The sequence below is a fragment of the Aspergillus pseudonomiae genome (assembly GCF_009193645.1).
Source record: "Aspergillus pseudonomiae strain CBS 119388 unplaced genomic scaffold BDV37scaffold_17, whole genome shotgun sequence".
NCBI classification, from domain to species: domain Eukaryota; kingdom Fungi; phylum Ascomycota; class Eurotiomycetes; order Eurotiales; family Aspergillaceae; genus Aspergillus; species Aspergillus pseudonomiae.
In genome coordinates this window covers 20,244-46,591 of record NW_022476009.1, presented here as the reverse complement: position 1 = coordinate 46,591, position 26,348 = coordinate 20,244, and the positions used below count along the sequence as shown (strand labels likewise).

At 46.6% G+C, this 26,348-nt stretch overlaps 7 protein-coding genes across 7 annotated transcripts; 3 read left to right on the top strand and 4 right to left on the bottom strand.

Moving 5' to 3' along the window:
- Nucleotides 1-619: 619 nt before the first annotated feature.
- On the bottom strand, nucleotides 620-2,070 carry BDV37DRAFT_280893 (uncharacterized protein; the record flags this gene model as incomplete). Its single annotated transcript, XM_032086691.1, has 2 exons — nucleotides 620-1,610; nucleotides 1,673-2,070. The coding sequence occupies 2 exons, from the start codon at nucleotides 2,068-2,070 to the stop codon at nucleotides 620-622; spliced, it is 1,389 nt and encodes a 462-aa protein (XP_031943615.1).
- Nucleotides 2,071-2,443: 373 nt separating this feature from the next.
- Nucleotides 2,444-5,171, bottom strand: BDV37DRAFT_292238 (uncharacterized protein; the record flags this gene model as incomplete). Its single annotated transcript, XM_032089141.1, has 12 exons — nucleotides 2,444-2,696; nucleotides 2,786-2,947; nucleotides 3,022-3,158; nucleotides 3,329-3,337; nucleotides 3,391-3,467; nucleotides 3,532-3,605; nucleotides 3,672-3,797; nucleotides 3,874-4,274; nucleotides 4,328-4,457; nucleotides 4,642-4,828; nucleotides 5,014-5,018; nucleotides 5,131-5,171. 12 exons carry the CDS (start codon nucleotides 5,169-5,171, stop codon nucleotides 2,444-2,446), a joined length of 1,602 nt encoding a protein of 533 aa, XP_031943614.1.
- Nucleotides 5,172-6,034: 863 nt separating this feature from the next.
- BDV37DRAFT_292237 (glycoside hydrolase family 18 protein) lies at nucleotides 6,035-10,511 on the top strand (the record flags this gene model as incomplete). Its single annotated transcript, XM_032089140.1, has 18 exons — nucleotides 6,035-6,325; nucleotides 6,404-6,562; nucleotides 6,624-6,736; nucleotides 6,799-6,872; nucleotides 6,931-7,030; nucleotides 7,125-7,167; nucleotides 7,228-7,365; nucleotides 7,422-8,433; nucleotides 8,501-8,557; nucleotides 8,626-8,751; nucleotides 8,781-8,828; nucleotides 8,911-9,164; nucleotides 9,227-9,411; nucleotides 9,476-9,567; nucleotides 9,622-9,785; nucleotides 9,861-9,894; nucleotides 9,985-10,066; nucleotides 10,127-10,511. 18 exons carry the CDS (start codon nucleotides 6,035-6,037, stop codon nucleotides 10,509-10,511), a joined length of 3,357 nt encoding a protein of 1,118 aa, XP_031943613.1.
- A 1,523-nt stretch (nucleotides 10,512-12,034) lies between these two features.
- Nucleotides 12,035-12,693, bottom strand: BDV37DRAFT_280890 (uncharacterized protein; the record flags this gene model as incomplete). Its single annotated transcript, XM_032086690.1, has 2 exons — nucleotides 12,035-12,558; nucleotides 12,609-12,693. 2 exons carry the CDS (start codon nucleotides 12,691-12,693, stop codon nucleotides 12,035-12,037), a joined length of 609 nt encoding a protein of 202 aa, XP_031943612.1.
- Nucleotides 12,694-13,565: 872 nt separating this feature from the next.
- BDV37DRAFT_292236 (type I polyketide synthase) lies at nucleotides 13,566-21,958 on the top strand (the record flags this gene model as incomplete). Its single annotated transcript, XM_032089139.1, has 20 exons — nucleotides 13,566-13,737; nucleotides 13,833-14,161; nucleotides 14,212-14,560; nucleotides 14,790-14,936; nucleotides 14,991-15,415; nucleotides 15,470-15,590; nucleotides 15,620-15,803; nucleotides 15,859-16,116; nucleotides 16,146-16,863; nucleotides 16,918-17,927; nucleotides 17,980-18,288; nucleotides 18,322-18,634; nucleotides 18,697-18,758; nucleotides 18,811-18,899; nucleotides 18,950-19,165; nucleotides 19,222-20,284; nucleotides 20,318-20,705; nucleotides 20,756-21,076; nucleotides 21,143-21,603; nucleotides 21,646-21,958. The coding sequence occupies 20 exons, from the start codon at nucleotides 13,566-13,568 to the stop codon at nucleotides 21,956-21,958; spliced, it is 7,248 nt and encodes a 2,415-aa protein (XP_031943611.1).
- A 553-nt stretch (nucleotides 21,959-22,511) lies between these two features.
- On the top strand, nucleotides 22,512-23,511 carry BDV37DRAFT_62156 (DJ-1/PfpI family protein). Its single transcript, XM_032090960.1, has one exon. It carries the CDS (start codon nucleotides 22,792-22,794, stop codon nucleotides 23,464-23,466), a length of 675 nt encoding a protein of 224 aa, XP_031943610.1. The 5' UTR covers nucleotides 22,512-22,791; the 3' UTR covers nucleotides 23,467-23,511.
- Nucleotides 23,512-23,557: 46 nt separating this feature from the next.
- BDV37DRAFT_280885 (uncharacterized protein) lies at nucleotides 23,558-25,363 on the bottom strand (the record flags this gene model as incomplete). Its single annotated transcript, XM_032086689.1, has 5 exons — nucleotides 23,558-24,213; nucleotides 24,272-24,492; nucleotides 24,546-24,731; nucleotides 24,790-25,299; nucleotides 25,350-25,363. The coding sequence occupies 5 exons, from the start codon at nucleotides 25,361-25,363 to the stop codon at nucleotides 23,558-23,560; spliced, it is 1,587 nt and encodes a 528-aa protein (XP_031943609.1).
- Between the last annotated feature and the right edge of the window lie 985 nt (nucleotides 25,364-26,348).

Below are 26,348 nucleotides of genomic sequence, written 5' to 3'. Positions count from 1 at the left end.
CTTGTCTACTAGACCCTCAATCCCTTGGGGCATCGTTTGAGCGCTGTGGTTACCTTACACGCCGATTCCTCAAGTTAGGAAGTCAACGTCAGCAGCCCTACAAGTCCCGCACAGAAAGGTCACGGAAGCCCCAAGTTCATAACTTGATATACCCGATCTAGGCCTCATCCTAAATATCCTAGTACAGTTCCGCCAACCGAAAATGTATGTGACAATGGAGGTATTTTGCTAACAGCAGGGTCGCTTCCAATCAACACCATAATATATCACTTCAATCCTTCCTCATTTTGATCACAAAATGCTTAAACATGCGTGACACAGATTCAAACACCTGGTTGGAAAATTAAAGCCCAGATGTATCTTCTGGTGAAATTGATTTCGTCGAGACAATTTTCCTCTCTGAAGAGATTTTACAAGGGTAGTGACCTACGCGATACTATGACGTTTGGACGTCGTGAGATGGTAATAGGTACGTAGTGGCTATACACAGAGGTTACGCTATACGATTAGAGGCGGGCCTTCTTGGAGATCCAAGATAAGTTGTAATGGGAATGAGAGTCCTAGATGCTTAGTTTCCTTTCAGACATAGTTTCATACAATGTTGAATGTACAAGATAGTTCACCAACTGGGCGGAATGCAATACTTGTGCCAATGCATCTCCGTATCAGCATCCTTAAACCTCTCGATTTTGTCAACCACTCCATCTTCTCCAACCTCCCACTCACCAGCCTCCACCATCTGTGCCCAGCGTAGCAGTACTTTGTCTAACTGAACCATACCGCGATCACCGAAGCCATTGAGCCCAGACTGGTAGAGGCTCGTGTCATCCCCTTTAGGATGGGATTCGATATCGTCTATCTCTAACCCTGTTTGAGCTCCATCGCTAGTCCGAGTCCATCCATTTTTCCCCACCTTAAAAGGCAAAAGAAGATAACATGTGTTCGAAAAGGCACGGGTTGTTTTTGAATGAATGCTTTCGATATATAGCCCTGCCGGGAGCTCTGGAATACTACTAGGCGGCGGGTAGGATGGTGGAGGGGGCGGTGGCGAAAGAGGGTGAAGGTCACGGCCAACGCCTTTCTTATTATCAGTATAGAAAAGAAGTACTGGTAGTGATGTTGGATCGTCTGTTGGGTAAGAGCCGAGGTAAGGCTGGGCGGTGAACTCTGAAATAGTTGGTAGTCTGATTCCAGGTGCAATATAGCGAAAGGGTATCTTTTGTGGAGCCAGGCCCGTGAGAAAATCATGTATGAAGGTTTCTGGTGGTATATCAATTGATGTAAGCAGGTCTGGATCGGACCAAGGATTGTAGGAGTTAGTAGCTTCACGGGCTGGCTGGCGGGCCTGAATAGCATCAAGCAGCTTTCGCATAGCGGACAAGGCTTTATCTACATCGACTTTGGTATATGGATGGAGAACCCATGGCTTCATAACCCCAGGCCACCTTGGAAGGTTAGGGCCCATCAGGGTGACTTTGCCTTCGTCGATCATGTCAAGATATGCATCCAGAATGACCTCCAGTGGCTTGAATCCCCAGCCGTGAATACATATTGGAGGCTCCTCAAACATATAGCCTATGAAGGCTGCCAGAGATTTTTCCTGGTCATACCTAATATTATCACTCATTAGCTATATTGCATCTTATGAACAACAGTGCCTCGGTTCTCCTACACAATGCCCCTTTCGTCGCCCATGTTATATCCCGTGGTACAATAGAGCCACACGAATCGACCGGGGTACAATTCCTCCACCCAAGTCTCGAAGAAGACATCGGGGGTATTGAGGCCACGGATCCAGTAAAAGAGAGCAGTACGGTCCTCCAGATTCTTAGGCTTATCCTTAGGCTTGACAAATGCCAATTTTAAGAACGCAATAAGAGAAGGGTCTAAGGTTTCTGCAATCTTGTGTGATGGCGAAAAATACTCCCACCAGGTAATGTGTGGCGATGGACAAGATTCTCTCCATGACAGGTGATAGAGCTCATTATGCAATGCTGCACACCGCTCATAATCCATACGGCCTAGCTTCCGCACTGGATTAGACGGGGTGATGCGTGGTCCCATTGACATCTTCAATAACCTGATTTTAGAGATGAGTTGATAAAATGAGACAAATGATGGAAGGGGAGGCAGGCGATATATAAGCGATTATGTCCCACTTCTTGGCAAAGATCGCGCTAATCTGTGCCATGCTACATTAGAATAAATTTGTTTTACTTTTGCTATTGATTCAATGGGAACCTCCATGCATCCCGTGCCCATATCCTTCTTCCATGAATTAATAGCTCCTCTATCCTTAGCACATCGCAAAGATTGGGCGCTATAGTTGTTTTAAAATCTCTCACAGCTTAATACTGACACGAAGTATTGATAATCGGCACGTCAGCCATCGAGTATCCTCAATGTGAAGCTCCAATATACCACTCCGGTTCACTGGATAGATTCACAGCCTAACACAATCGCCAGAATAACAGGAACCCCGACCACAATACTCCTCTGTACTTCCGCAATACCCAGATACTGAGCAACATTTACCAAATTGAGTGCCAGTGCATGTCTTATTCCCGGCAAAGCTGGGCCCGCATTCGCCATTAACACTCGGACCACCATTATCATCATCACAATCTCCCGAGAAACAGACGCCAGGAGCGCAAAACTCTGACCCACTACCACAATAACCATGGATAGAACAGCACCTGTATGATTGGTTCAGTTAGCATCTAATCAAATTCGAAATAGCGGTCGTTGAGGATTAAACATAGATGCTTATAGAGGGGGTTCCTACGAGCCAAATCTTGGATTGGTACACGTCGCGTATTTCCATTCAGGACCACAGGTTCCATCTTGGGTAGCAGTGTCGCCTCCTGCATCGCACGCTCCGGAGACGCAGTTCCCTGGACTGCAGTACTCTGGGGTATTGCCACAATATCCGCCTATTGAGCAGCATCTACTCATAGAGTCGTAGCATGTCAGTGGCAATGGCCTTACGTTGTGCTCAGTCTAGCTTTCCGTATAACTCACTTTCCAAATGAGCTTCCTTCACAGGCGGTGTTCCCATGGGATGGGCCACATGTGCCATCTTCTGATATCATTGTTTTGGTAACTGGAGCAACGCAAACATCGTAATTCAGCCATAGGTTGGTACAGTTATTCCACAGCTAGAGAAAAAGACCTCAGTAAGTTTCATACATCCCTCCATATGGGCATGGATTAAACTCACGTAGTTATTCATGGTCTGGAATTCAGTGAATGTGATTCCACTGTGACGGGTTAATACGGTTAGGGATAATAGGTCACAAATAGAAAATGCTTACAAGCGAAGAGCCACCGTGTTACACTACCATTATGGTCAGGATTAGCATTTCTATGATGCTAGAGTAGGTCACTCACTTCATCCCCAGCAACAACCTTGTAATACCGGCCGCAGTCAGGAATAGTTCCAGGGCGAGTGGGCTCCGCCGGTATTGCTGAGCGCAAACAAAGTTATTTAGGCTGTACAGAGAAATAAATTGGTGGTCAGAAAAGCATTACCTGTTGTATAATATGAGCCGGCAGTAGTAGGGGCGTAGATCACCCCAGAAGCCTTGAAAAAACCACCAGGTGGACTGAAAGAAACTTATCAGGATGGCCCTTCTCTGCTAAGCAGGCGAAAAAAGTGGAGAACCCCTTACCCTTTGCAAACGCGTTGCGAGCTGTGCACCCAGCTACAAGCCCCTAGAATGTTTGGATTCCAGCTTAAGAATTGCATCTCAGATATAGGGACCTCATCAGTAGAATACCGAGCTGCTAGCTCTTCGCTTGAATGGTGTTAACAGAGAATAAAAAGTATAAAAATCATAGGCGGGGCGGTGCCTCTAGCATTCTTTGGCTTACCAGGTTGTTTTACCCCAAATAGTGTCGATTTCACAGGGTTTCGGCAAGCATAACGGGGAATTAAACTGACACTGTTGATTCTGTGTAGCTTCTATGACTGTCCCTGTACTCACATTGTATTTGTCGGATATTTCTCGGCAACCCATCCAGGATTCTGATGGTTCAATCAACTGCCCAGGGCAGCTCGTGGGTGATTGAAGAGGGGTTCCGGTGGAAGTAACTGGCATGGTGCGAGTTGAAGCAAACAAGGTAGTTTCGTAAGTCGTCACAGGGAGCTTGGTAGAGCAATACTCCTGTATTGTGGAGTATTGTTCAAGAAGGTAGTCTGTATGCTCGCCGGATGGGAGTAGGGCCGACATAAGTCGCTGTCTCCACATTTTGATGAAGCATTCGCTGCATAGCTAGACGATACCTTGTCAGGTTTATCATCAAAGTATTAATAACAGTAACATACTAGGTCTTTGTCGTAAAGCTTGGTCACATCCATCATATCCTTTGTCATCTGCGTTGTAGAGAAGTCCGGGTCTAAGCATTCTGGGGGTTCATCACCCTCATACTCATAGTAACACACTTCGGGATCCCATCTAGGTAATGTTAGCTGCCAATTGAGATATATATAGCTCAGCTGGTGCTTTTCCTACCGCATATAGTCACTACCCTGCCAGCCCTGCGAATTCACGAAGCACCAATTCGATGAGCTACATGTAGGTGTGTTAATATCTCTTACCAAGCATGTTTGACATCGCCGTTAATGAAGTATCCCCTCACCTATCCTGTAAACATACTAGGTCGTGTCCTTCCTTCCATGCCGTTGGAACAGTTTTCGCAAGCATGTAGACATCCCCGACAAACACCGTCTGGCGATCACAATCACGGTCTACAGCATTCAACCAAGACGATAGGGATGTGGCACATTCCTGGGTACACAACTTTGTTGTATTCTCCGTAGTCCAATCTAGATCCGGATTAGATCACCCATGATAATACTTTCACCACAATACCGGTGAAGGAGAAAGAAACTTGCAGTATTGGTCGGGGCTCGAGGCCGCCATGCTTCCTATCGTTTCGTCGCATAGGACTGTGCTGTTTCTAGAGACAGATGAGCTATGCGACGAGGTTTAAAGGTTTAGGATCACGTACAACGACTGAAGGCATTGTTCAGAAAGCTTGAACTCTTTCTTCAAAAGCTGCTCCTCCAATCCAGCATATACGTTGAAGGACCCTTTCACGACATGCAGCAGACTTAGATAAACGAACCATATTCCTGTGATTCCGGCAGCCTTGTCCTGATATACCATAGTGCAACGAGGGGGGTTTGTTGTGTTCTACTCCTTGGGCTTGCACTCATGCAATAACAGGGGACTTCCTGAGAGCAAAGATAGCAGAATAAACGGGGGTTACAGAGGTAAAATGAACACGTTCCTCGGTGTTTCGTGCAACGGATCGTCACTCAATGGTTTGACTTCCAGAATTTACGTAAAGCTGCATCTTCTGACAAGAACATTTGTTACTTCCCTCATACGATATTGACATCTAGACCTATAAATTTCCAAGTTTGTCACCTTGCTCCAAGGCCCCCAATCACTAGTTAATGGGGGTAGGGGCCGATAGTTGCAAGGGCCCCATTGTTGCAGCGCGACTCGCTACCCAAGACTGCATATGGTGAAGCTAGTATCTACGCTAAATTATCTACTAAGGATCTGGCCAGTGTTAAAGACGGGGGATTCCTACTGGTAAGTTGATTTTGGCCACTGTGTGAACTATACGATTCCGAATATCTACTCTATCTAATTATTTCGACTGCTGAGAATCGTCTTTGCTCTCTTTTTCTCTTTCTGACTTATTGAACGGATCCTTGCTTAGTATCTGGCTAGTTCCTCTTAGACTAGTCTAGTAGCTGCCACAGTCCCATCCAATACGCGATGTAACGATACAGAATCTTGGCACCGGAACGAGGCGGACTTAATGCATCCTGGCTGCTAGTGCAAGTTCTCAATGTAGTATCATGTTGCTTTAATCCGCCGCACACTATAGGAAATGTCTTATGGCACGGTTCGTTGGGGCTTGAAGAGTTAGCTGGCTCAATGTGAAGGCGTATAAATATACTTCATCCTCGTGGAATGAAACGTTAACCTTCCCTTTGTATCACTGTGCATAAAATATGCACTCCCTCGCCATTAGATCCCTCGTCGCAGGGCTTCTGGTATCACCATTCCTACTGACAATAGCAGTAGAACCACAGAATGCAAGTTCTCTTTATCCAGAGCTTTACGCAGTACACTCCGATTCAACACCCGTCTTCCAGAACATCACCGGAAAGACTGCCAATCCATTGGTCCGCGTTCTCCAAGGCGCCGGAGTCGGCAGAGTTCTTAAAAAGCGAGCCAATGGACTCCCAATTGGAACATGTGCTCCGGGTACACCGTGCTCGAATGGAGCATGTTGTAGCAAGGTAGCTATATCTCCTCATCTATGTCTCCCCTTTCACTACAATATGCACTTGATAAACTGACAAATCCGTTTCCATTAGACAGGAGTATGTGGATTCTCTCCGGATCAGTGTGGACAGGATAACTGCATTTCAAACTGCGACGCGAAAGCAGAGTGCGGCCAATATGCGGCTGCAGGACATGCCACTTGTCCAATCAACGTCTGCTGTTCTAAATTCGGCTTCTGTGGGACAACAGAGGTATGTATATACACACGAGTGGAAGAAAAAGGCAACTTGCGCTCACAATGCCATTGTTAAGGAATTTTGCGGCACTGGCTGCCAGTCAGGGTTTGGTGGATGCGGCCCTGCGGTCAAGCCCTCCTGTGGTGGACAGAGTGCGACGCAGCGGACAATCGGTTACTATGAGGGCTGGTAGGTTGGCTATTTAGAACCCTCATTATTCCAGAGGATACTAACATTGTTTTTCTGTACAGGGCAGCCACACGAGTTTGCGACAAACGGTTCCCATCTGATCTCGATGTCAGTGGTTTGACGCATATAAATTTTGGTATCCCCTATCAACTCCTTTCAGAGACGTATGGATGGCTCTAATAACTGCTGCATAGCATTCGCCTACTTCCATCCTAGTAACTTTGAGATTTTGCCTATGAGTGAGGAGGATGTTGCGTTATACCCCAAGTTCACAGCCCTGAAGGAAAGAAAGCGGTACGTGCATATCTAGCCAACGCCCAACCCCAGTCCCTCTGCACCTTTATCCCTTTGCACTCGCCAATACTACAATGTGCTTAATACTGTTTAGCTCTCTGAAAGCATGGATTTCGATCGGTGGTTGGGCCTTTAATGTACGTCTGTTACTAGCAGATCTTCGAATCATAAGATGTGATCCAGATTGACACTCCCAGGACGCAACTAACGCCCCTAATACTCAAACTGCATTCAGTGATATGGCAGGAAGTGCTGCCGGCCGCCAGAAGTTTGCACAATCCTTGATTAATTTTATGGCCACATGGGGTTTCGACGGGGTTGACCTAGACTGGGAGGTACGCTTTCGCATCTTCGAGTGAAATAGCTTCCTCTGCTAACTCTGTATACTCAGTATCCGGGAGCTGATGACCGTGGTGGAAATACAGCCGATACAGCAAACTTTGTCCTTCTCTTGAAAGATCTCAGGGATGCGTTTGGAGGTCAATATGGGCTGAGTGTCACCTTGCCGGCCTCATACTGGTATTTGCGATGGTTTGACCTTCCATCGATGCAAAACTATCTTGACTTCTTTAATATCATGACATATGATATTCACGGAGTGTGGGACTCAAATAACAAGAATACAGGACCATATGTTCGTCCCCATACAAACCTGACTGAGATACATCTTGGCCTCGACCTCTTATGGAGAAACAACGTTGACCCTAGCATGGTCAACATGGGGATCGGGTGGTACGGACGGTCATTTACTCTACAAGACCCGCAATGCAATAAGCCTGGGTGTATATTCTCATATGGCGGAAAGGCTGGAGAATGCACCAAGTCATCTGGTACCCTGTCAAATGCGGAAATTCAGCGCATTATTAGCAAGCACAATATTGTGCCTACGGTGGATCAAGACGCCGGGGTGAAGTGGATCACATTTGATAATGACCAATGGGTGTCATATGACGATGGTGAGACGATGCAAATTAAGATGAACGCTGCAAATCGGCTATGTCTGGGTGGAACTTTAATATGGTCCATTGATCAGGATAGTTCGACTCATTCTAGCAGTAACGACCTTGCTGGTCTAGGCCTAGCAAATGGCATTTCTGCTGAGGAAGCAGCATTAGCGAAAGAAATTTGGAAACAGGCAGATAGAACTGCCACTGTCCGTAATACATGTCATTGGTCAGCTTGTGGCGAGGGCTGTGGACCTGGATACTTTGCGGAAACATATGCCAAAGGTCAGTCTGTGGGTATCCGACGAGAAACGGCATGCCCTGGGGATGAAGTGAAAACATTATGCTGCGCTACAGGGACAAAGATTGGCACTTGTGCCTGGCACGGATGGAGAGGCGTCGGTATGCCCTGTGTCTCCAATTACTGTCCCAAAAGCATGGAAGTGATTGCGGTAAATAGTAAGTTAACCATGCGCCACTATTCTTGACTGGCCTCGCCTTCATATATGCTGACGCCGTGAAACAGCAAACTCGTACCAAGATAGGTCCGATGAGGGAACAATTTTGGACTTAACATGTAATGGTTTGTTGCCATCCCATTTCTTCTTTTTGTGTAATGCGGATTTGCTGGATGCTTACATTACACGACAGGTGGTACACAGTCATACTGTTGTTCTGGCTTTGTCTCGTCCCCTTATTTGGACCTGAGAGGCCAAAAGTCAATTTCAAGAAAGTCCATTAAAAGCCAGACTGACCCAACGTGTTCCAAAAGCCTTAGTACACTTGGTGTACTTTTAGGTATGAAGGTTGTTGTATAGACGAGCGGTACAGCTTTAGGGCACTAATAGCCTGGTGTAGGTGGACTGGGGGCGATCCCCGGGATGATGGCCGGAAATCTTGTGGGTTCCATTATTGGAAATATATGTCCAAAGTCAGACAGTACTGGTGCATCTGAAGAGTATGCCGGAATGATCGCGAATACAATCGGACAAGGAGCACTCGGACCAAACGGGCGTCGTACAGGAAAAGTCCCAAATCTCGAAATTAATATCAACCCTAAGAAACCACCACAGGGGAAGCCTCGCCAACGACTGCCTATGCGTGGGCGATATACAATGACTCAATACAAGAAAAAGGATAAAGACTGTTCCGTCACTTACACTTGTGAATATGGGCATGGCTTTGATGAGGTAATTAACTCACTCAACAGAATTTATGCGTGAACAACAGTCTTACAACCCCACGCGAATAGGTATGCGACAATCAGCGCTGGGCAATCGATAAGGGCCTTGGTGGAAAGACAGTCTATCATAAGCACATGGGCAAAAGGCCCGGAAGGACAGACAAAGACAATTGGTCCAAATTGGACAGACTACAGGAATATTATACGCTGGCTAAAGACAACCCTGACCCCAATAGTCGTGAGCGCTGTGAGCTGTAAGTACAATATGCCAAGGTCATTCCCCTCAGAAACAAAAATTTGCTGAATAGGCAATGCTAGTGACGAGTTTCCCATGGCAGCTCTTGAAGAAGGCATTAACGGCCAATACCAAGTAGTACGATTGATAAATGGCAATGCAAATGGAAATCAAGGTTAGTCTATTCGTCTCAGTCCATTATATAGCTAATTGACGTGTCACAACACAGGCCACGATTGGAATATGTGGGTATCGGCCATATATAGACCTTGCCTTCGTCTTCGCGAAGGTTTGGGCTTGCCACCACCACCAGTCACCTGGGCATTTGGCGCATTCCCTGAAGGAGACGATCGCGCCTCGGGGGTTGGGGGGCACTTCATTAAGGCTTATGGCGTATGTCTCCGTACCATCTATTGTCTTCGGATTGGACTTCTACTAATATCGGGTGCTCTTTCTCTCCCTTGGTAGTTTGACTCACAAACTAGAGAAAGCCTGTGCTGGGGTACGTTGAACTCTCTACCCTATCTCAAATCACCTCTGCGGTCCCAATTACCTTGCACAAAACAACTCTGATTTGTATGAAATATGCCAGCTACCTACACATACGCAATAAACGATGCCACATACACCTCGACTGTTTCCGACCAAGGGTTCCGCGCCAAGCTTGATGACCCGTAAGTCACCTACTTAAGCACACATCATGCCCTCATAAGCTAACGCTGAATTCTACTTAGCATGTTCAAAGCTCCATATAACTGGCCTACGTTCAATCACTATAACAAACCCCCGTCATCACCCGATAACCTTCCAAAAGACGTATTTGACTCTCAATGGTGGAAAAGAGAGGTTGCGCGAGGTGTCCTTCAGAAGGATCTACCTATATCAGCCATTTACGAAGCCGAGAAGATATCCATGGCTCTAGATGCCCAAGCTAAGGCCCGAACCCCAACCCCAACTCCAGTTCTGGTCGACCTTGCCTACAGCAATGACGTGGAAAGTCAAAGGCCTGCTTTGAACAATATGCCGGTTGAGACAGGTACTGTGGATATGACTGCAAATCAGGAAAGGCGAAAGCGTCATCTGAGGAGACATCAGATGGGGTATAAGCATAATCCATAGATTCATCGTGATGGATAGCATGATGTAGTTTTCGCCTTTCCACTTCGCACATTAGGCAACATGGGGTTCTGTTGTAATGGAACCTGATTTCATACGGGTAGATGCAATGTGACAGGGTGATATATTTCGTTGAGTAACTATGGTTGGAGCAAGGCTGATCATTATGATGCTATATCAATCAGTAAAAATTAAATCGTATCAATTCTACAATGACCTCTGACTACGTCTTTGTTTCGCGTTCAACTTCCCTTGTCTTTCCTTATCAAGACCTAACGTAGTGCTACACAAGCACTATGTACATGAGAACGACATCGAGCTTCCTCAGGAATTTATGTATGTATATATAATAGGTATAAAAGTCTTCGGGGGGGGGGGTTGGATATAGATATAATTTGCTAATATATAATCCGTCGGTATTGGTAAAGTTGGTATTTGGACCTTCTATCTGGTCCGCCGTACGCTAGTGTGAGTCCTATTATATCATGTCATGAATACGGCTGACTCCTATTAAATGCCGAACGTCTGATCTCTGAGGAAATTGGCCATAGCATCGTTAAGTGGGGGATAGAAGCTTGTGATATACCTTATAGCGGCGGTATACTATATAAGTGACCCCAGGGCAGTCTGGATCGTTGATCCAGAAGGATCTGACCTTTTAAGTCTTCTGGGGTACGGTGCCTCTTACATACCGATAGGGATTGTCTCGGAAGTATAGCATCTCTGTGTCCATCCTATCTACTTCTTCCTACTCCGGAAGCTACGGTCAAACCAACACCATGCCCCTCCAGATTCTATACGGAGAACCACCTCCTCCCCTACCTTGGGGTTCCCCCCCTCACTGGACATATACCTAATCTCGGAAGAGAAAACTCCTTGCCCATTGGAGAACTCACGGCCCCTTGAGACACCCTTGAAGCGCCATAATTGTCTCCTGCATCAATTGTTAAACTAGGTGTTCCGGGGCCGCCATATGCTCGCATAGCCTTTCCTGCTCGATTGAAGATGTATACTCGAGATTTGATCTTGTAGGTATTAATCTCTGCATATATTTCAATCAAGGCGAGATGGCCGAGCGGTCTAAGGCGGTTAGTATCACTATATCTTTACTCTCTTATCAAACATTTAACTAATAATCTCTCAGCTGGAGTAAGGTTCCAGTCTCGAAAGGGGCGTGGGTTCAAATCCCACTCTCGTCATCATCTTTTTTTTCCTTTTTTTTCTTTGCTTGCAATTGCTTCTTGCTGCTGTTAGCGTTTAGCATCTCATATCTTTTATTTTCCGGTTTTGCATTTGCACCTACCGTGGTATAAATTTATGTCTTCGACTACAACGGTACTCTATATGGACTAACCACAGCATGAAATTTGCAGGCACTTCACCACTTCATGGAATACAGTATTGGGTACGACTTTTAAATCACAATACAGAAATATATTGTCCCCAGTATGGATATCATGCATACCCAAGGCTCACTATGGTGTATCCTAAGTACGGAACACAGCATGGGTCAGATATCCAACTCGTTATTCCCGGCATATCGCCCCTATAGCTCGGTTAATAGCCTTCACCACGCAAACAACCTCTTCTATGGATGAAGTAATCACATGTCCCTTTTCATGGACATATATAGATAATCTTTCTGGGTTAAAAAACTCCGTGGTCCGCTGTGCTAATGATTTCAATGGATCCAGCAAGCCCCATATGTGCACGCTTGGGACGTCCAACCGCAGACCAAGATGACTCGGATTCAATCCCACCGTGCTGCCCTTTTCTAGCATCGTGTAATCATAGACATGGCTGGCTCCAAACAGGATCACAACTTGAACCGGTAGCCTGGCTATTTCTCCCATTTCGAGCGCCTCCTGTTTATGCTTCAGCCATGTGATTGTCAAGCACGCACCCAGGCTAAAACCAATCATGCCATCGAAAGGGCTCTCATCTTCGAAGAATCGGTCCAGGTCGTGGATTGCGCGCAAGCATGAGTCTGCCTGATAAGGATCACAGCAAGTGAAAGTCGCTTCATCTGAATGAACTGCATCTTGGTTCGCTGTACCATGGTTAGAACAGGGATGTTCCAAGATTTTACACACAGCATACATGCTTTCCAAGGGATGGCTCCTTCCACAAACTCGTACGTGTGCTGATCGGAAAGTTCGTACCGGATAGCTGCTGCACTAGTCATTAGCCACCTATGCAGATATGGGCACTAGTCACCCTCCTCATCAGGCTTACCTGTTTGGTGCTGCAATATCTGGAGTTCGAACGCCAAAGGCTTTATTAGATCATATGCTAGATACGGGTGTACAGGACATCCTACCTGCGCATGATCTCCCACACCGTGGAGGCTACAGTCGCTTTAGCAGTACCCAGTACGGCGAAGGCAACGTGATATACACATCAGAGGAAGCGCATGATTCCCTGAAAGCTCTCCCAAATAGCAACGCACCACGTCAGAGAAACAATATTGCAATAAGGGTGACAGAGGCAAGTCCCAGAGGCAGGATATTTCCAAATCCCTTCGTTCTATACTTCCCCTGGGTATATAAATACATACCCTCATGCCGCTGAGCAACGCTTGTCATTCATAGAATCCCTGCTTTCTACATGTAGACTTTTTATAATATCGTTAAGCTCAGGACTGGCGCAAGCGCTGCAAGAATATGCAAAAGAATGGTTTTGGAATGGATGTTGCGTCATATACAGGCAAAAAGCGCTCACCAAGCAGTCGACAAGGCAAAGCCACGGCTGTTACTTGTTTTGTGGTTGCACCACGTATGCGTACAGCAATCTTGATGAGTTAATTTATTGTTGAAATACTCGTTTCTATCATGGAATCAACAGCAATTTGGTGACGAACTGGCATGAGTGGAAACAAGAATCGAATGTATTAAAACTTTAGCAACGCCGAGTGGAAGAGGAGACCCAACGTATACAGTGTATGAAAGAGATTCTAAGCGTCCTGCTACAAGACACAAATATCTCTATCAATAAATATAGGAAGGCATCGGATACACGGAATCAACACACTACCATCATTTGAACGATACTGCAGCAATGAATCCTTCTCTGGAACCGCTAGCTATAACTGGGATATCTCTAAAATTCCCAGGAGATGCCGTATCTGCTGAATCATTCTGGAAATTGATCACAGAAGGCCGCTTGACAATGAGAGACTATCCACCCGATCGATCAAACATTGATGCATTTTACCATGCAGATCACGGTCGTCTTGATCAGATTTCTGCGTGTGGCGCTAACTTCTTGAGCCAAGATATCAGCCGATTTGACACTTCTTTTTCTCAATCAATGCGGCTGAGGCAGAGGCAATGGATCCCCAGCAGCGTCTAATTTTGGAGACTGTCTATCACGCTTTCGAGAATGCAGGGATGACGCTTGATCAGGCTTCAGGCTCTAAGACCTGCGTGTACGCTGGGTCATTTGGCCACGACTATTCAACAATGCAAGTCAAGGATCCCATAGACCTACCTAAGTTTTCCGCCACGGGGACTGGGATGACTATACTATCTAATAGAGTGAGCTGGTTCCTTAATCTGACTGGGCCGAGTGCTACTATAGACACAGCATGCTCTAGCAGTCTGATGGCCGTCGATCTTGCGTGCCAATCGATTTGGAGCGGGGACTCCTCCATGGTATGTCTGTTTGCACTTACAGGATAATTCTCCATTGACTATTCTCGTAGGGTGTGGCTATTGGCAGCAATGTGATAATCGGACTTGACACTAGCCTACCGTTGGATAACCTCGGTCTATTGTCTAGTGACAGCCGGTCATACAGTTTTGATCAGCGAGGCAATGGCTATGCCCGTGGCGAGGGGGTTGGTGTCCTGGTACTTCGCCCTCTCAAAGATGCCATCGATCATAATGACACTAACAGAGCAGTGATCCGCTCATCAGGATCGAATCAAGATGGACGAACTCAAGGAATAACACATCCTAGCATGGACATACAGCAGAAGCTCATTCTAGACACGTATAAGAAAGCCAACCTTGATTTGTCTCTAACAAGCTATGTCGAGGCTCATGGAACAGGTATGCTGGGCCTATGACTCGTATCCCACACTTGTCGCATTACATCGCTTAATCACCCGATGGTAAAGCTTAGAGGCTCAATATTCGAACAGGAACTGCCGTGGGAGATCTCATTGAAGCACAGGCAATTGGATCTGTTTTCCGACACCATAGAACATCGATGATCCCATATACATGTGTGTCTTTTTTATTAATATCAATACTGCATACTGATAGAGAAAGTAAAGAGGATCTGTGAAATCCACAATCGGTCACCCAGAGGGTGCAAGTGGCATTGCGGGTGTCATTAAAACGGTGATTGCTCTCGAAAAAGGAATAATCCCCCCAAACAGCGATTTTCAGCAATTGAATCCTAGGAACGACGATGTCTATCTCCGTATCAAGGTGGCAGACAAACAGATTCCCTGGCCTACAGACGGCTTGCGGTGAGCCTCTGTAAGTTCGTTTGGGTTTGGAGGATCAAACAGTCACATAGTGCTGGATGATGCCTATCACTCTTTGCAGGCTAGTCATGCGAAAGCAAACCATAATACAACCGTGTACGAGTCGAATGGTTTATCAAAACAAGGAATATCTTCACCTATGCTGCTCGTTCTATCTTCCACTGATGAGGATGGCTTTTCGCGCCTCAAGGATGCCTTGGGACCATTTTTCTCTTCTCTTAACACACCTATCACGGAGAAGCAACACTTGCTTAATAATCTCGCGTACACTTTGTCTCTTCGTCGAAGTCATCTTTCATGGAGAACATTTGCCGTTGTTTATCCTGATGATGACTGGTCACATCTGATTGACAATCTTGGCGCACCTCAGCACACTATAAATTCCCCTAATTTAGCATTCATATTTTCTGGAGTACGGAAAATCCCTCTCTCAAGTTATACCTAACTGACATCTGACAAATTTTAGAAAGGGGCACAGTGGTATGCTATGGGTCGGGAGCTTCTTGACGCTTACCTTGTATTTCGCGAGAGTATCCGGGCAGCTGGGGCTTATATACAGACCTTCGGTTGTCAGTGGGACCTAATAGGTAAGAATGACACTACTACCCAGTAATAGGATGCAATGGCTTACATATCGCAGACGAGCTACGCAAGGGAGAGGCAGAGTCTAATGTCAACAAAACAGAGTACAGCCAAATTGTCTGCACGGCTCTACAGATCGCCCTTGTTGATCTCTTACATCATGTAGGGATAGTTCCTGAGGCTGTAGTGGGACACTCGTCAGGTGAAATTGCCGCGGCGTATGATATTATATTTGATCCTGTTTTATGGCCAGGTGTCTAACATTTTATTCAGATACTGTGCCCATGCCATAACCCGAGAGTCTGCATGGAAGATTGCCTTTTACCGCGGATTATGGACCAGCAAACTGGAAAGGTTCAGCAGTATCAATGGCGCAATGCTTGCTGTTACTCTGTCGCCACAGGCCATCGCACCATTTTTCAAAAGAACGTCTACCCACTACTCTGCTTTAAGGCTAACTGTTGCATGTATAAATAGCCCCCACAGTGTAACGGTATCTGGGGAACAGCAGCAAATTGACACGCTGAAAGAGTACCTTGACAAGTAGCAGATATTTGCAGAAGGTTGAAGGTTAGAGTGGCTTACCATTCCTTCCAAATGAATGAGATTGAGACACAGTACCACCAGGCCATGGGTCTGGTAGAAGGAACAGACCATAGAGGCAAACGTCCAAACATTCTCTCTTCTGTGACTGGGACCTGGATCTCACATAGTGAGATGCGGAGTGCCTCATATTGGGTGCAGAATTTGGTTTCAACTGTCAACTTTTGTGATGCTTTGAGTACATTCTGCTCAGATACCACTGATGTGGCTGTTAAAAAGCTGGATGGCAGTCACCGAAACGCATTAAGAATGCGCCATCTGCTTGATGTTGGACCGCACTCAGTTTTACAGGGGCCCGTTAAGAATATCCAAAAGGGAATCAGGGGATCCGCAGCCACATACCACCCACTACTAGTGAGGGGGAAATCGGCCGTGGAAACCTTTCTACAAGCTGTCGGTCACTTATATGCTTCTGGGTACCCGACTATCATGTCTCGCGTGAACCCATGCTCCTCAAAGCAGGAAAAGCCAATGTGCTTACCCTCTCTACCCGAGTATCCCTTCAATCATAGTAGGTCCTATTGGCATGAAAGTCAAATCAGCAGAAACCAGCGACTTCCAAAGGTTAACAAAAACGACCTTCTTGGCATGCCTGAATCGAATTGGAACCCCTTGGAGCCACGCTGGCGGCATATAATTCGGGCTTCTGATCTGCCATGGATCAAGGATCACCAGGTTTGAAGATTGTATAATACCAGTATTGAATGGATAGCTGACAACGAAAACTAGGTTTCAGGCACAGTCATATATCCTGCAGCCGGCATGCTTGTCATGGCGATAGAGGCTGTCAAGCAGCTTGCAAGTCGCGAAAGGGTGATCTCCCGGTTCAAGTTTGAAGATACAGCAGTTCTTGCCACCATCCGGATTCCTCCGGGGGATGGTGGAGTTGAGACGGCCTTTTACATGCGACCACAGGAAGCCATAGAGACCAAATCTTCCCAATTATTTTCCTTCACATTGTGCACATATGTGAATGAAATTTGGCTGGAGAATTGCCACGGGCGCATCCATATTATGTACAAGCCCGTTGAACCGGATCCAGTCAATGGGAACAAGGTGGAGCGGGAGGATCTTGCCGATTCGCTAAGTTGTTTTTCAAAGGCACGAGAGAGGTGCACTTCACTCGTTTACCGCGACGTGATATACCATCATCTGGCGAAATGTGGCTATGAATTCGGCAAGGCTTTCAGGCAGATACACACCCTGGCCACGGGTGGAAAAAGCGAACACGAAGTCGTTGGAGATATGAACAACTTCCAAGTATCTACGCAATATATAATTCACACTACTACTCTCGGTGGGATTCTCCAGACGATATCATGGTCTATGACGAAAGGAGGCACAATAACAGTTCCTGGCGTTGTGCAAACATACATCGGGTGTATGTGGGTGGCTGGAGAGAGTTCCGCATGCAACATCCTCAAGACCCACACAGTGACGGAGACTTCGGCAAATGGCACATTGTTGACATCAATAAAGGTATTTGACCAGGATCTCCGCGAGGTCATAGTGTCTATCGAAGGACTAAAATCCACCGCCACAACTTCAAAAAGCTATGCAGAGAGCACGAATGCTGTAGATGACCAGCTGTGTCATTATTTTGAGTGGAAGCCTGATATAAACCTTCTGAGTAACGAGGAAATCCACGCCTTGTGCCAAACGGCATATCCGAATTTGTCCATACCCAAGGACTTCCTCGTTGAACTTGACTTCCTAGTGATGTTTCGAACCATGGAAACGTTGCCGGTCATATCAGAACGCGATATCAAACCCCAAAAAACCGCACCTCAGGAAGTATATTGACTGGATGACGCACCACAAGGGACGACTCCTGAAGGGAGAGCTTATATTCTCTACGGAGCCATGGAAGAGTCGATTTAGCGATTCAAAATATATCCAAGGGGTTGAGTCACGGGTGATGAGTAAGAGTAAGCAGGGCAAGCTGCTTGTAAAGGTGGCACGACACTTGTTGGAGTTCTTGAACAATGAGCTGGACCCATTGGCATTATTTTACCAGGATGACATGGCCAAAGGCTATTATGCTGAACTGGTGAGACTGGTCGTATCCATTGGCTTGCATCGTTCTAATGCTTATTTCATGTTGCTTTAGTTGGAATATTCGCACTGCTTCAGGTACTTGGAGAAGTATGTTGATCTGCTAGCCCATTCCAATCCGCAGATGAATATCCTTGAGGTTCGCGCTGGGACAGGATGTGCGACCGCGGCCTTATTACGTATTCTCAGAAACGACAATGAGCAGAAGCCAATGAACCCTAAATACGCACATTGGGAGTATACGGATATATCACGCTTGTTCTTGGGTGACGCTGCGAAACATTTCGCCTCTGAAGGAAGTCGAATGGCGTTCAAATTGCTACACATTGAGGAGGATCTGGCAGATCAAGGCTTTGAATATGCAACATATGACCTTCTTCTTGCTTGTATGGTACGGGCTCGCCTCACATTGAATATATTCCTTGGCCAGCCACTAATTTTCGACCTACCCAGGTATTCCATGCTACTTCAGATCTGACCAGGACATTGACTCATGCTCGAAAACTGTTGAAACCGTAAGGAAAATAATCAACCTTTCCAGATTCATGTTTCGCTAATCGCATAAAGCGGTGGGAAATTGATACTAGTCGAGCTGATGAATGCCTGCGCCATTCGCTCTGCTGCAGCTTTTGGCCTTCTCGATGGATGGTGGTTTAGTTAGTAATTTGATGCACTGCTTGCGTTGTTGATCTACTAACATGAACAGATTCGGAGCCATACCGATCTCTTGGTCCATCTGCAGACGAATCCCAGTGGAACAGTCTACTGTTATCCACTGGTTATGCCGGTTGCGAGATCTTTTCCCCAGACTATGATGATCAGACATGTCATGAGATTGCAGTCATTATCTCTACAGCCACACAAAGCACATCTCAATCAGCCTCTGATCAACCCATTGACATTGTGTATGAACCCAATGATCGTGCGCAGCTAGGCCTAGGACGAGCCCTTGCCCGTCATTACGCAACCCAAACCCAGTCCGTCAGGTTAATCCAAACCAGGATGCAATCCCCTCATCTAAAGTGACACTGCAGGTCTTCCTCTTGGAGTACCAAAAGCCGTTGCTGTATGATATTAGGGAGGGATTGTACAATAGGCTTCAAGCTCTTCTACTTTCGACTGACCCTATACTATGGGTAACTAGCGGAGGTGGGAAACTGTGCTCACAGCCGAAGTCCCACCTGATTGATGGGCTATTTAGAGTACTGCCAGAGGAAGACAGAAACAGGTCTCGCTACGTCCTTGCACTTGATCCTATGGAAAATCCGGAGGTCCCTCACTATGAGGCCATCGCTAAGCTTACCGAACGGATTTTGAGTGCCACCGAGGTTATTGATACAGAGTATATTGAGTCTAACGGGCTTTTGCATATTCCCCGATTAACTGTTGGTCCTGTTCTGAACAAAGCTGTCTCCGACAGGGAACGAGTAGATGCAGAAACGAAGCAGAAATTTGGTTCCGGTCCACCACTCAAGCTGGACGTATCCTCACCCTGCATGTCAAATGGGTTCAAATTTATTGAGGACTGTTCTGCACAACGGCCCCTCAGACCAAACGATATCGAGATCCAAAACAGATCGGTTAGAATCAACTTTCGTGATTTACTGGTGTCACTAGGCCAACTCGAGTCCAACCAGATGGGCCTGGAATGTGCTGGTGTTGTCGTCCGTGTCGGGAACTCATGTAGAAGGATCAAGGTTGGGGATCGCGTTGTTGCGCTGCATTCCTCTGCTTTTTCTACCCTCGTACGCATCCCAGAGAGAGGCCCGGTGGCAGTTATTCCCACAGGCATGTCATACGCAGATGCAGCTTCCATTCCAGTCAGCTTTGTTACATCCTACATTACACTGAGACAGGCCGCCTCCCTGCAGAGCGGAGAGTCGATACTAATCCACTCAGGGGCTGGCGGTACTGGGCAGGCGGCTATTCACATTGCACAATACCTCGGTGCAGAGATATATACGACTGTCTGGTCGGAAGCTAAAAAGCAACTCCTTATCGACACGTACGGCATTCCTGAGAACCACATATTCTCCAGTCGGTCGACAGGCTTTGCGAAAGCGGTAATGTGAAGAACCGCTGGAAAAGGCGTTGATGTGGTAATTAATTCTCTATCCGGTGATGCAATGCTGGCTTCCTGGGAGTGCATCGCAGCATACGGTCGCTTTATTGAAACTGGAAAGCGCGATATCCTGTCGAATAACAGCCTGCCCCTGGGCATGTTCGCTCGGAATACCACGTTCAGGGGGTTCGATTTAATGGGGATGATGATGGACCGCCCCGACATCTGTTTATCGGCTCTGGAAGACATACTGTCGCTGATGTCAAAGGGTATTTTGCGACCTGTGCAACCACTTACAAGCTATGGGATTGGTGAAATTGAGGCTGCCGTCAGATTCATGCAGACAGGGAAACATCAGGGAAAGCTGGTACTCGAAATTCAAATGGATGACATGGTCATGGTATGTACAGCATTTCAAACGGGTCAATAGCTGCTAAAGTCGCACGATAGACTGTTTTGGATAGAAAGCCTAACTTCACCTGTGACGGTAGCGCAACATATGTCATTGCGGGTGGTCTCGGTGGTATTGGCCAAAGCATCGCAGCCTGGCTTGTAGATCGCGGCGTCCGAAACCTCCTCCTGTTCTCACGGTCGGGGGCCGAAAGAACCGAATCGATAAAATTTATCAACTATTTACACTCAAAGGGTGCTAGGGTTATTGCTCCAGTTTGTGATATATCGAATGAAAGTGCCTTGAGTAGAGTGCTTGAGGAATGGCAGTCTCAACTACCTCCTATTAAGGGCTGTATCCAGGCTGCCATGACATTACAGGTTCGTCAATGTAACCCTATCTATGTTCCTATTCTTGCTAACACGAGCTAAGACTGCACTTTTGAGGATACGTCATACAAAGACTGGGAGACAGCAGTCAAGCCGAAGGTTCAGGGCTCATGGAATCTTCACTGTCTCTTGCCCAAGGGAATGGAGTTCTTCATTCTACTCTCGTCTCAAACAGGCATCGTTGGCGCTCATGGTCAGGCTAACTATGCCGCGGGCGATACATTTCAGGATGCCCTCGCGCGGTACCGAGTGAACCAGGGCGAAAGGGCTGCATCACTAGACCTAGGTCGCATCACTTATACTGGGGCTGTGGCAAGCAATCAGAAGCTTTTGCAACGATGCCAATCAAACTCAGTACGTGTACCCGTGACAGAGGCTGAGCTTAAAGGCTTGATCGACTGCTACAGTAGCCCTTTGCACGGTTATGAGCTAGACTGTCAACCAATAATCGGAGTGTATCCCAGAGTCCGAGAAAGAGGCTCCGGGACACCCACATGGCTAGAGAAACCACTTTTCAAGTGCATGACACTGGACAATGCATAGTCACAAGACCTGAACAGTCGAGGACAGAATTTCCAGGTTGCAGCAGCCATTAGAAATGCCCAGTCTTTGCCAGCCGGTAGTCAGGCCGTAACAAGGGCTCTAACTGCTAAACTATCCCACGCGTTGGCGTTGGACGAAAAGGAGATTAATCCAGATAAACACCTAAGCAAATATGGTGTAGACTCGCTCGTCGCTGTAGAGCTTCGTACGTGGTTTGCTGGGGAGCTGAAAGCCAATATTGCTATCTTTGATTTCATTGGCAGTACGGGTGCGACAATTGCACAGTTAGCAGCTAGCCGAAGTAAACTTCAGAAGGGGTACTCTGCGTAAAGCAGCATGTTATTCTATAGCCTGGTTTAACGGTATTAATTTGTTTCAGATTTTCTGTTACATTATATGATTGCTTAACGTCCCACTGGTGAAACCCCAATAAATAAACCATACCAATCATCCCAAGTCCAATTCAGCTCAAGACAAGTACCAACCTCTAAGTGCCATCGATAGCATACCCCAGCACTGTGTAGTAAACCCCCCCCAAGTAAAAAAAATAGTTGTTGTCAAGATAAATAAATTAAATAAATTATATCCATCCAATATATTTCACTAATGTGCATGAGACTGTGAGATCCTGGATCACAGATCTTTCTTTATTTTTTACCTTCGGCCTTCTTCTGTCAACAATATCCATGCAATTAGATCTCAATGGTAGAGGACAGGGTTCAAACATGACTCTACATACTTTGTTGTATGTCTGGAAGGTGAGATCAACTCGGAGTTCACAGCCGATCGCTGCCTCTTCAAGTTCATCCCTTAGCCTGATTCCTACTTAGTGACGTAGGTGAACATATGAAGTCGAGACTGCACGTCCTTATCACTTTGTACCTTTTAAAAAGAAAAATAGTAATTAATATCATTTCTTGAGGACTCCCTCTCTGTTAGGGTTGGACCGATCAGCTGCCAAGACCGCACTGCGGAAGGAAAGGATACGCGAGTGTATCGAGCGGAAGGAAGTTTTAGCCGACGCAGTATGTATACAGCATCTATAGAACATCTATATAAACCCGTCATGGGCAAATACTTCTCTACCCATCAAACAACCTTCAGAAACATCCTCCAAGCTTCCCTCCTTGACACTTCGTTTGAAATCCAAACAATCCTAAAATATGGCTCCCTTTCAGCTCGGTGTTGTCCTCTACGACTTCCAGCTCCTGGACGTCGCCGGTCCGGTCGACATCCTGATCGCAGGGTCCAAAACCATGCTAAGCCACATTAACCGCGATGGATTCGTGCCAGACGACTTGGTAGACCAGGGCATTGACATCAACTTCCACTATATTGCCCCGACGATGGACACCGTATCCCTCATGAACGGCTTCAAGCTGCAGCCAACCACCACCTTCGACGACTGCCCCAAACTCGATGCAATCCTCCTCGGTGGCCCTGGCCCTGAGTTCTGGAACAACATCCCTGACTCTTACCGCGAATTCCTGCACCGGAAGGTCGATGAGGTCCAATACTTCTTCACCACCTGCACTGGTGGCATTGTGGCCGCCAAAGCCGGCTTACTCCGCGGTAAACGTGCCACAACCAATAGCGAATTCCTTGATTACATTAAAAAGGAATGTACGGACACTACCTGGGAAACGGCTCGCTGGGTGATCGACGGCAAGTTCTGGACTGCGGGTGGTGCCTTTGCGGGAATTGATATGTTCGAGCACTGGCTTGAGGGGAGGAGGAGTGATGCTGTGGTTGGGTTGTCTCGGGCGAGTCTTGCGTATCAGCCCAGGGATATCAATGGTAAAGAGATTTCGGGGCCAGAGTATCGTTGGACGATCTAGAGAAATGATATTGCTTGTGTATCGTCAATAGCTAGTTGATGCGTGAATGGAGATTTTTATTATATATAACATACAGATGCTAGAAAGTGCCTCATGTGTAGCTGATGTTCCCAGGAGCGCCCACCCATTCCTCGGATGATAGTCCTGATAGATATTCATTAGTGAACAACGTCTCAAGATCAATGTCTATGTCATCAGCAGGAACACAGGTCTGATATGCATCCCAGAACTCTGTCTCTTGAATACTAGACAGAACCGGACATCGTTGCATGCTGCGGCGCGGTTCATAATTGACAGCTAATGCCATGCCTTGGTCGTAAGTTGCAGCGAGAGGAAGAGGGCAGAGTAAGTCCAAAACAGACTTGAACAAATAGAATATATCAGGAAATTCGCCGGGATTCCGACCAGATTGCGAAACCTTCTCCATCCGATTTGCCAAGCACTCCAGGTATCTGGTTAGGGTCTGGGACTCTTCTCCAACTGCCGCAACAATGCCTGGTAAACCAGCTGCAGCTGACAGAATTTCTGTTGAAACACGAATAGCTGCAATTAAGCGGTCCCATTCGGTAAATGAAAAGCGGTGATAATTCGACGTAGGGACAGATATGAAGTAGTCCAAGAAGGCTCTTGCTTTGCGCATAATGGACTGAAATTTGGGAAGATCGAATTCTAGGAGCGTCGGCTCCAGACGGTGTATGCTTGCTTCCTCCAGTAAGGAAAGAGTAAGCCGTGCGATATTAATCGAAGCTAAAGAATGAAAATATTTAGATAGATAGCCCGATGTTGTTAAAATATGAGAACGTACGGATATTCAAGGAGGGATCTGACGTAAGCCGACTGTCTGCTGGCCACAAGCGATCTGGCTTCTCAGCGCCTTTATATGCTGCTTCTATTGCCATCTGAAGCCGAATGCAAGAGTATATCATTGTACCACGGGGGCACTCTCCCTGGGATAATCGAAGCAGATAGCTTATTAGGTTGGAAGAAAGGGTCACCCTGTTGTCTCGTTTGCTTCCTGTTGCTATGCTAGTTCACGATTGTTAGAGACCTGAGTGGTCACTCACTGGTCTAGTACTTACACGGAGGAAAGGTAATAACACCCAAGACAGGCATTCAGAGCTTCGCTGCCACTTAGTGCTGATGAGCGGTCGACTTCTGTATGTGTAATATTCCCATCATCGAGCCCTAAGTCCTCCACCATACTGATAGCAATTTGGAGATACTGGTAGGACTGAAAGCTTCGTGGACGTAGATGCAAGTTGTACCTATCAAATGCTCTTTAGTATATTCCCCCTGACTTGCCTTCTTCCTGACAATGCTCACCATGCAATGTAGACAAGCAATCCTTGCAGATAGTCCAGACTTTTCTCCCCAGCGTTCACAACTCGATCAGCCAAGACAGACCGAAACCTGTTATCGAGGCTCCTCAGCAGATACATGTCATCCGAGGATGCCGCAGTAAGCACAGCAAGATACAAAAAGCGATGCTGCGCGGAGGCTATGTTACCCGGGAGAGTTACAAAAGGGAAATAGGAGCTCTTGGCTCGGAACTTGCTTAGAAGCTGATCAGCCTTCTTTTGGTCAAGCACCGGGGGTCGTAACGTCGTGTCATCAGGTATATCATCTAACAAGGTTCTAGATGATTGTTGTCCGGAGATATCGAACTTTGTCTCAAATATTTGACGATGAACGTCCACGACATTCTTGGGTGGCGGAGCGCTCGGCTGAGCATCAAACAACCCTGAAAGAACATCGCCCTCCTCTACTTTGGGTTCTTTTGTGTCTTTTACTTTGTTTGTGGCGAACCCGCATTCTAATTTCAGGGCTTGGCATCTAGCTGAAATTATTAGAATGCGAAGAGTTGATGACGCAGGCTTACTCACCGTCGACATGGCATTTGTGGAGTTTCCCTAAGACAGCGCGTCCTTTTTATTTTGCAGTGGACACATGCCCATGAGGTCCTAGGTCTCGGGCACATATATTTGTATTCCGAGTCCATGATGGTTCTTTTATGGATGAAGTTGTGGAAGGATGATCCAGAAAATTGGAGCCAGTGCTTATTTATAAACAGTGGGGGTGAGAAGGTTCTTGGCACAAATCGTCCTCTGATGTGTCATCTTGGTATGCACTTGCCACTAACGGATTCGTGCATGGAGGCCTTAACGTGCATATTATTATCGGTTTTTCCTTAAATAAAAAGACTTTTCCTGCGAGAGACTATTCAGAGCTTGAGGAAAGCTTAAGGTTTCCTTGGCACTTTACCCCAAATACAAGTATTTGCCACTACGGGATAAATATTTGGTGCATTTGAACTTCTCGACATTAGTCAACACCGAGAAACCAGAGGCAACTACGGAGTACAAAGCCACCCATTCCCTTTCGTACATCTTTCATACTTTAAAGCTTCAATTACCGCAGCGATCTAGGCATCTACAAATTGATTCAAGTTTGCTGCGTGAATAAGTGACAGGGAATCCAATCGCGCGCGCATGGGAGTAATGGGGGTTTTCTATGGTTACGGCACGAAGATGAAGGGGGCAACCAGAGAGAATTGACGGGAATAGCCAATAATTTAAGGCTGGGATACGCTGCTTTTCCGGTATCTTCCAAAGGCCATCCTGATGTCCAAGAGGCAGGGCTCGGGGTGTCACATGCCAACCACGTTGTTCGTACATTCGTTCATCTACCAGAACACACCTTGCAAATAATTTCTCGAGTGTCATATAGCCTTGATGACTGCGGGAAATCCCACTCCTCTCAGCCTTCCCAGGTGTTGCGACCATAAGGGTCACGCTATGGATCTATGTTCATATGCGTCCTGTCCGTTCCGAGCCTTTTCCGAAACAGGGTCCAGCACCAAATATATATATAACTTTGCCCTA

Excerpts from the sequence above, each read along its gene's own strand:
- BDV37DRAFT_62156 (XM_032090960.1), top strand. The coding sequence starts at position 22,792 with ATGGCTCCCTTTCAGCTCGGTGTTGTCCTCTACGACTTCCAGCTCCTG.